The 9,028-nt window shown below is 50.6% G+C and overlaps 1 protein-coding gene across 1 annotated transcript in view; it reads left to right on the plus strand.

The window, feature by feature from the left end:
- Window positions 1-5,859, plus strand: part of Sh3pxd2b (SH3 and PX domains 2B) — a 43,121-nt gene extending 37,262 nt beyond the window's left edge. Inside the window, exons 11-12 of the mRNA XM_013028608.1 lie at window positions 1,186-1,311; window positions 2,153-5,859. Coding sequence (XP_012884062.1) covers window positions 1,186-1,311; window positions 2,153-3,685 — 1,659 coding nt within the window. The 3' untranslated portion in view covers window positions 3,686-5,859. The remainder of the gene's footprint in view (window positions 1-1,185; window positions 1,312-2,152) is intronic.
- The last annotated feature ends 3,169 nt before the right edge of the window (window positions 5,860-9,028 follow it).

The following is a 9,028-nucleotide window of genomic DNA, read 5'->3' on the forward strand; positions in this document are numbered from 1 at the left end:
CTGAGGAATCGAACCCAGGGCCTCAGGCATGCAAGGCAAGCGTTCTACCACTGAGCCACCTTCCCAGCCCTACCCTCCATCTTTTAACTCTCTTGTTGCCTTTCTAACTAATCCAGGCTGGACATCCCTAATCTAAAAGTCCAACACCTGAAACTTCTTTATTTTTTTTTATTGTCAAGGTAATGTACAGAGGGGTTATAGTTACATAAGTGATAAGTACATTTCCTGTCAAACTTGTTACTCCTTCCCTTTTTTCTCCAACTTCTCCCTGCCCCACAAATCTGAAACTTCTTGAGCACTGATATGATGCCACAAGTGGAAAGTCCCACACTTGACCTCACATGATACGCAGTCATAATACAGATACATTAAAAATGTTGTCTAAAGATATCACACTACATACATACATGCATTTATGCATGAAATATGAATGAGTGGCTGGGAAGTTGGCTCAGTGGTAGAGCACTTGCCTTGCATGCATGAGGCCCTGGGTTCCATTCCTCAGCACCACATAAGCAGAAAAGCCAGAAGTGGCACTGTGGCTCAAGTGGTAGAGCGCTGGCCTTGAGCTGAAGAGCTGAGGGACAGCGCCCAGGCTTAGAGAGAGTTCAGGCTCCATGACCGACAAAAAAGAAAAAAGAAATATGAATAAATGTTGTGTTTAACTCTTGGCCCCAGATTTGCATGAGGGCTGCTCACCCTGTCCTTGGAGAAAAGGGCTTCCACGCTTTTACGTTTGCCATTGATTGAGCACCTGTTGGTGCCGTACTGTACATCAGGTGCATCCCTGTGTTCTCAGCTGATGCTTGGCGACAGGCCTACCAGATCAGCACTGCATTATGCTCAGTGCACAGGACACACAGGCAGGGATTTGCCCAAGATCACATCCATCATCAGTTTGTTCAGTCCAGATTGATTTGCAAATTTGTGTTCTTCTTAAATTCAGACTATTCTTAAAGTCCTCTTAAATTAAGAGACTATTGTCTGGTCCCAAATTTTCATGATGCAGCTAAAAGCCCCATGTTTCTTCTCCCTGCTTTAAAGTTGAAGGGCCAGTTAGATTTCATCTGGGGGACAGCAGCGGGTCACCAGGGCCAGCAGTAGCCTTGTCCCTCAGTCCCGTCCTGACTCAGTGTTGCAGTTACATGGTTAGCCTGGAGTTAGCCCTCTGTATAACCCTACCAGCCTCGAGGTCTCAATCTGCCGAAGCCCCCCATCCCACCCCAGGTGGAAGAAGAGTACTACACCATTGCTGAGTTCCAGACCACCATCCCAGATGGCATTAGCTTCCAGGCTGGCCTGAAGGTCGAGGTGAGTACACCTGCTATCCCTTGCCTGCTTTCATTCTGTGTGTGTGTGTTGAACTCAGAGGCTAGGCACTGTCCCTGAGATTATTTTGCTCAAGGCTAGCACTCTACCACTTGAGCCACAGCGCCACTCTCGGCTTTCTCTGAATAGTCTATGGAAGATAAGAGTGCCGTGGGCTTTCTTGCCTGGGCTGGCTTTGAACTGTGGTTCTTAGGTCTCAGCATCCTGAGTAGTTACAGGGGTTACATCCTGGGATTACAGGTGTGAGCCACCGGCGCTCCTGCTTTCACTCTTGATTCTAAATATCATCCCTTACACTGTTTTCCCACCTCCTCTGCTTCTGAAAAATAGGAAGAAGTTAGTGGCTTTCTTGAGCTATAATTCACACACCAGTTAGAAACGTGAAATTTGGAGCTTTGTATGTTCACAGAGCTGCATGCCCATTGAGGTTGGAGGTGTAGCTCAGTTGGTAGAACTCCTGCCAATGAGTGAAAGCATCAATGACCTAGTTCAAGTCCAGGTCTCAGACCTATTTAAAAAGGAATTGTACATCCATCATCACTATCTAATTCCAGGACAGAAAGAAATCCCTAACCCAATAACAGTTACTCCCTGTTTTTCCACGTCTCCCCTGGCCTTTCCACGGCTGTACACTCGCCTAGTTTAGTTATTTCAAGAAGTGTATAGTATGTAGTCCTTTGTGACTGACTTTGTGTCTTCTGTATCTCCCCCATCTGCTTTCTCCTCTTTTTTCTGCTTTTTTTATTCCTCACTCCTTTGCTTCCCGTTCCTTTGCATGTACACTGTAATCCCTGGCTTGTGGCTTCCTTTGGCCCCCTCCCAGGTAATTGAGAAGAGCTTGAGTGGCTGGTGGTACATTCAGATGGAAGATAAGGAAGGGTGGGCGCCGGCAACTTTCATTGACAAGTACAAAAAGACCAGCAATGCCTCCAGACCCAACTTTTTGGCGCCCCTGCCCCATGAGATGACCCAGCTTCGGCTCGGGGATGCAGCAGGGATGGAGCATAGCGCGAGCAATGAAGTGCTGGGCCCCTCCAGGCCCCTCCCAGAGGCACCACATGGTACTGTGGACTCCGGTATGATGTGGTCCAGAGACTGGAAGGGAGGGAAGGAGGCCCCGAGAAAGGCATCCTCAGACATGTCTGCCTCTGCAGGCTATGAGGAAATCTCAGACCCGGACCTGGAGGAAAAGCCTAGCCTCCCTCCTCGAAAGGAGTCTATCATCAAGTCAGAAGGAGCGCTGCTGGAGAGGGAGCGGCTGAGGGTCGAGCAGCACTGGGCTTCCTCACCCAAGCCTCCCGGCTCAGTTTTGCCCATGACTCCAGCCAAGCACAGCCCTCCAGCCCGGGACAGCCGGAAGCCAGAGCCCAAACCTGATAAAAGCAAGTTGTTCCAGCTGAAAAATGACTTGGGGCTCGAGTGCGGCCACAAGGTTTTGGCCAAGGAGGTAAAGAAGCCCAACCTCCGGCCCATCTCCAAAGCCAAGGCTGAGGTGCCCGAGGAAAAGCCAGGAGCCACCCCCCAAAACCCATTCCTGAAGTCCAGACCTCAGGTCAGGCCCAAACCATCTCCTTCCCCTAGGACAGAGCCAGCTCAGGGTGAAGACCACGTGGATATCTGCAACCTCCGGAGGAAGCTCAGGCCTGCCAAGTCCCCAGAGAAGGATGGGGAGAACCACCAGGCTGCGGGGGGCCAAGACACAGCCCTGAGCCAAAGCTTCCTCCCCGGGGAGGGACCTGCCCATGCCCAGGACCGGCCTGGCAGACAGGAGGGGCTCAGCCCCAAAGAGATGTCCTGCAGAGCCCCACCAAGGCCAACCAAGAGTGCAGATCCTGGGCCCAAGAACGTACCCATGCCTCTCCAAGAAGCTACCCAGCAAAGACCTGCGGTCCCACCCAGGAGGCCACCTCCCCCCAAGAGCACAGCATCGGCATCCTCCAGGGCCTCCCCTGAGGTCAGACCGCAGCACGAAGGCCATGAAAACTGGGCGGCTCCGACTCCAGGCCGCCCCCTCTTGGTTCCGCCCAAAGCCAAACCTTTTCTCTCTAACTATTCTGTGAGCCAAGATGACATACGAGGCAAAGGTGGCCCAGGACCACGTACAGCCAGCAAGATGGGGGAAAACAGGAAGGGAGGACCCGCAGCCTCCTTCCCCAAAACCGAGGGCTTGAAAGACACTTTATATGTGGCTGTGGCCAACTTTGAAGGAGATGGAGATACCAGCAGCTTCCAGGAAGGGACGGTGTTTGAAGTCCGGGAGAAGAACAGCAGCGGCTGGTGGTTTTGCCATGTTGTCAGTGGGGCCCCTTCCTGGGAAGGCTGGATTCCTTCCAACTACCTCAGGAAGAAGCCCTAGCCTGTCCCTCCCTGCGTGGCCGCACTGTCCCTGCGGGCCTACCCCGCATACTTCACAACCATACTTTACTAGGCTCCATGAATTTCAAAGGACGGGTGGCCAGTAGGGCTGGCTTCTTCCCTCCCGTGACGGAGTGAGTGGCTGGGATGGCAGGGGCTCCGAGTCTGACCCCCACTGTCCCGGCAATCCCCGGGACTCATAGGCCACAGCTGACTAGATGGAAATCCACACTGGCTCCTTGCCTTAACAAGAAAATGCTTACTCTACTCCGTGGCACTGCCCCCGGCAGTGGGACAGAGACTTCTCAGACTCCAGGGCCCAGACCTGGAAACTCAAGAAACGCTGGGAAGTCTCTTGTTGCCTAGAGGCAAATGGTAAGGGGTAACGCCCCCAGTCCGTGGTGACTGGCTCCAGCAGCTCCCTGTGTCTCCAGGCCTGTGGCCGTATTCAGTTTCCAAAATTCCTGACAGAGGGAGAACTGTCTATTGAAGCTGACTCCATTGCCAATCTTCAGAAAGTGTCTTCTTCAAGCCTGGGGGCCTTGGGCGTCTGAGGCCTCACCACATGCAGCGACCCTTGAAGTGGCTCTGGAGAGCATTTCAGCTCCCGTCTTCTGCCTTGGGACAGTGACTCATCCTCACAATGTGACCCACCCCGGAGCACGCTTCACTCTCCTGCTGCAGACTCTGCTCCAACCAGGGCTTTTAAAATGAGAATCCCTGCACCCTCTTTGGGGCTTCTCATTTTTGTCTACCTGGAATAAGAGTCTCCACGCTTGTTTGAAGAAGGGAGCATTTGAAAGACACATGACTCACGAGCACCCCTTTGCTGAGTAGCTGGTTGGTGCCAAAACTGTTCTTGGCACTTTGCATTCATGGTTTACCCTCGCAACTTCCTTGTAATATTATAGCCATTTTCTGGTTAGGAAACCCAGGTTCAGTGTGCCCAAGAAGGCAATGGAGAGGAGAGGAGGAGCGAGGGTTGAGGCCTGCCTAACCCCAGAGTCTGTGGTCTTCCCTCTGTAAGAGGCCAATCAGTCAGAGAGGAGACTAGGCCTGAGGAGCAAGTGGCCAAGTAGCTTCTTTGTGATGTGAGTGGTGATGCTCCTCCTCCCTCCCAGCCATTCCTGGACTCCCAGTTGCTTCTCCAGGGCAGGGGATGGCCCTGGTTCTGGAGGAACAGAGCTCTGTGCTCTGCCTCTTTGCTGGTGTCCTCTGGGGGATGATGCATGTCAGGCAAAGGGAGCAGGGGTCTCCTGCTGGCTGAGCAACGGTGGCTCTCAGTCGACGGGCTTCCTGCTCCACTCTGCCCTGTTAGGGTGGTGGAACCTAAGCCAACCACTTCACATGTTTTACTGGATAGGGCTGAGGCCTGAGTAGGCCCCTGAGTCAGCCAGGAGCCAGGTCTAACACTCAGCTCAGACTGCTTCAGCCTATAACCTGGTTACTACTATACAGAAGAGGAGCAGCTCTGCCTTGCTGCCCTGCCCCCAGAGAGGTCCACTTCAGTGCTTTTAAAACCACAAAGCCAGCTTTCCATGGATGCCTGCATCTACATAGAGTGCCAAAGGTTTTGTTCCTCCCCTGGTCCCTGCCACAGGCTCTGGAAGCTTCTTCAAGCAAAGAGATTTCCTCTGGCCAAAGTAACATGTGTCGCTTCCCCCTTTGCTGAGCCTGCAGGCCCACACCTAGGTTGTCTTGGGACACTGCAGGAGTGTGGGCGATGGTGATCGTTGGAGGGTCGCTCCCACACCCCTGACTCGGGATGTTGTCCTGACTTTTTACCCTACTAGGGTTTAAGCAGTGTCTGTAAAGCTGTTTTGCAGGGTTTAACTACCTTTCAAAAGACAAAACTGTTTTTGGTTTGCTTTTGGCTTTCCATGACCTTTTCAGATATTTTGTGAGTGCTGACCATGTGCTAGGCACTGGGTAGGCAGTGGTGTGGCAAAGAATTTAAGTGTTTCTGCTGGCTCTACTAAAGGAGAGGTCCTGTCCATTTCCTTCTTCTCCCAAAGGTGAAGACAGGGAGGATGCGTGAGCTTAGCTTCCTGTGGCCACAATGCTTTCCTGAAGCTGAAGGAATGCCTTTTCTTCTGTTATTCTGGCATGAAGGATAGGTACAGGAGAAACATTCCTTCCTGTTGTTGGGGAGAGTTCCTGTGTCTGGCTCCATCTACTTTAGAGGTTTATTTAAGTTACAACATCCACACTGGTTGTTGCTGGTCTTGGAGCAATGATAGGCATAATTCCTGACGGGTTCCTGAACTTGGAAAATATCCACGGCTCTAGAAGCGCTGTCCATACCAAATACCCGACAAGTTACAAGCCTTGAACACACTACTGCCCTCAGCTAGTCTTCACAGCAGCCCTGGGGGTGACTAGTATTGGCCCTTAAGTGTGGCCTAGTGCGGAGTAGCTGAGTCTCTTTTTCCCAAACAGTGGCCATGCTAAGACGAAAATCCAGAATATAAGGAAGTGGCGCTGTGGCTCAAGCAGTAGAGCGCTCGCCTTGAGCTGAAGAGCGCAAGGACAGTGCCCAGGCCCAGAGTTCAAGCCCCATGACTGACAAAAGAAAAAATCCAGAATATTTTTCTCCCTCCCTCATATCCATGAGCTTTCCTAGTGCCATCGGCAGAGAAGTGTGTGGAGCCCCCAAGGGGGTCAGCTGACTCAGCTGACCCTGTCCACCCTTTGGGCAAACATTTCAGCAGGGTGCAAGCCAAGCCGTGGTCCAAAGAATGGGCGAAGTGCGATTCTCTCTCCCTCTCGCCACCTTATCATGACACTGTCTCTTACCCAAGAACAAATGCACAGCTTGTAGAGCCACAGCGTTTTTGGAATATCAGAATGTGAGACCCACCATTTGGGCTTTGCGTAAATCTTTGCTCAGAATCACTCTGCCAACAGTGAGTTTAGGTTATTGTTCTAGGCTGAGATTTAAGGAGCTGAGCTCCAGCTAGAACACATTTACTTCCCCACTTAGGAGCTTGTTGGAGACCATACCAGGCTCTTGATACTCCTTTTAAGCTTCTGACACAAGACTGACCCGCAGACTTGATGTCTAGGGAAAACTTCCTGGCCTTATACCGTCTCTGACCCTACTGGGAATTTCGGTATTGGTAGAAAGTGGGAGGACATACTGCCACATCAAAGCATAAGTGCTGAATCTGGATGACCCAGGACAGACTTTGGGCTGAAGAGTAGAGACTAGTCCTTATTGCCAAGTGCCTGGCTCTAACTGTAATAAGAAATATAAACTGTTCCTGACTCCAGTTTTTGGTAACTTGGCATCATGAGGAGCAAGGCTAGCTAGGGTAACTCAGTTGTAAAGCTCTTGCCCAGCAAGTGCTAGGCCCTTGCTTCTATCCCTAGCACTGAAGGTAAGGAACGGAAAGTGCTGGTTAGGCTACCCACTCACAGGCTTGCCCTTCTCTTTGGACTGTGGCAGTGATACTAATACCCTGAGCTGTGTGTGGCAGTCTCGTCTTCCTTTCTGGTTGTCCGAACTCATTCTTTGAACTTGAATGGGTGGGAAATCAGCTTACATTGAGGCCTAAGGGTGCAGGCACCCTGTCTTGGCCAGGAGGAATCCATCCTAACTCGGGTAAGGTTCTAATAGCTAGACTAATCCCAAACAGAGCTGGAGTGTAGATGGGGGCTCCAAGCTCCTCACCTACCATAGACCAAAGACTGTACTGCCCAGCTCCTAGGGGTGCTGTCCGGTTTCTGGTGCTATCTTGCTAAGGTACCAAGCCCATCATCCTATGTTTTGTTTTGTTTATCAGTCCTGGGACTTGAACTCAGGGCCTAGTACGGTCCCTGAGCTTTTGTGCTCAAGGCTAGCACTCTTCTGCTTTGAGCCACAGCTCCACTTCTGGTTTTTAGGTAGTTAATTGGAATAAGAGTCTCATGGACTTTCTTGCCCAGGTTAGGTTTGAACCATGATCCTCAGATCTCAGCCTCCTGGGTAGCTAGGATGACAGGTGTGAGCCACCAGCGCCCGGCCCTTCATCACATTTTAACATTCCATCTATTCCAGAGTACAGCTCCTTAGCCCCAGTGAGAGATGAGGGCTCAACTTCTTGAAAAGATCCAAGTGCCATTGCCAGTGGCCTTTACTTTCACATCTTCTACATGCTTTTTTTAAGGTGCCCCTACCAGGCTTACTACAGCAATAAGCAGTTCTAATGCAACAAAGGTGTACATATTTTATCCAATTGTATGCCTGTTGATGCCTCTTTTCCTTATAGGAGTCATGAAAAACTACAGTCACCTTAGCCCTAAGCCACATTTTCTGCTCCAGGGACTGAGCTGATGCCTGGGACCTTTTTTTATACCCCTCCAGGAACAGTAGTCTCTGGAGGGCATTGTCTCCCTCCTGTCTATCCGTAGGATAGGGATAGGGTCCCGGTATTTCAGCCCATCTCTTTCCCTCTCAGTAAACTGACAGCTTCTGGTAGTGGGTTTTGATTCCTTTCAACAGAGAAAACACAGTGTGTAATAGGAGGAGGAAGAGAGGGGCAGACAACTGACTGTAACATGTAGAGATGATATACTTTAGTGTTAGACATTTTCTTTTTTAAAAAATAAAGTGCTTGACTGGTTTCAAGCTTCATTGTGAAGCTAGAGTGTCTGTGGATTTTATTTGGCTGAAGACAAGGTACATATAGCTTCATTCCCTGGCATCGTGGTCTTAGTCTTTGCAATCAAAGAAAAGAAACCAATGCAAGCTATGCTTAGATGTTGCCTAGAAATGATAACTCTTCAGTGGACTCCTAGGGCAGTCTCATTCTGACAACTAAAATGTGCCAAAACCAAGAGCAAAAAATACTTGCTTGCCGCATCTTCTTCACATATTTTAGCTCTGAGCCTGAAGACAGAAAACTTCATGAGTCTACGGAGTGGCAAGGCTCTCGGGAGGCAGTAAGACATTTGGCTTCACTGGGCCCCAAGGACGCCCAAGCCAGCTGCACCAAGGAGGAGGTGGAGAGCATAGTCTGGTGTGTATTATTTCTCCAAAAGCAGATCCAAAGCAAGAATCAACCTCAGGCGAATCTTTACAAAGTACCACCTTCTTACTGCAGAGCTCCAGAACAACTTTAGAGGGAGGGTTCACCTACCGTTGATTCACACACACACACTTTCCAGGAAACACTGTAAAGAGGAACAGGAAGTGGCAGACCTTGCTTAGAATAATAGTCAATGTGTCCTTAAGAAGGAAGAAAACCTGGCACCAGCCCCCGTGGGGTCTTGTTCATTCTCGTTCTTCCAAACCACTACTCCTTAAATTATGAGTGCGGGACAGGGGTGGGTTAAGCTCCCCAGGGTAAAGGCTGAAGTGTGG

This window comes from Dipodomys ordii, unplaced genomic scaffold (assembly GCF_000151885.1).
Source record: "Dipodomys ordii isolate 6190 unplaced genomic scaffold, Dord_2.0 Scaffold112, whole genome shotgun sequence".
NCBI lineage: Eukaryota > Metazoa > Chordata > Mammalia > Rodentia > Heteromyidae > Dipodomys > Dipodomys ordii.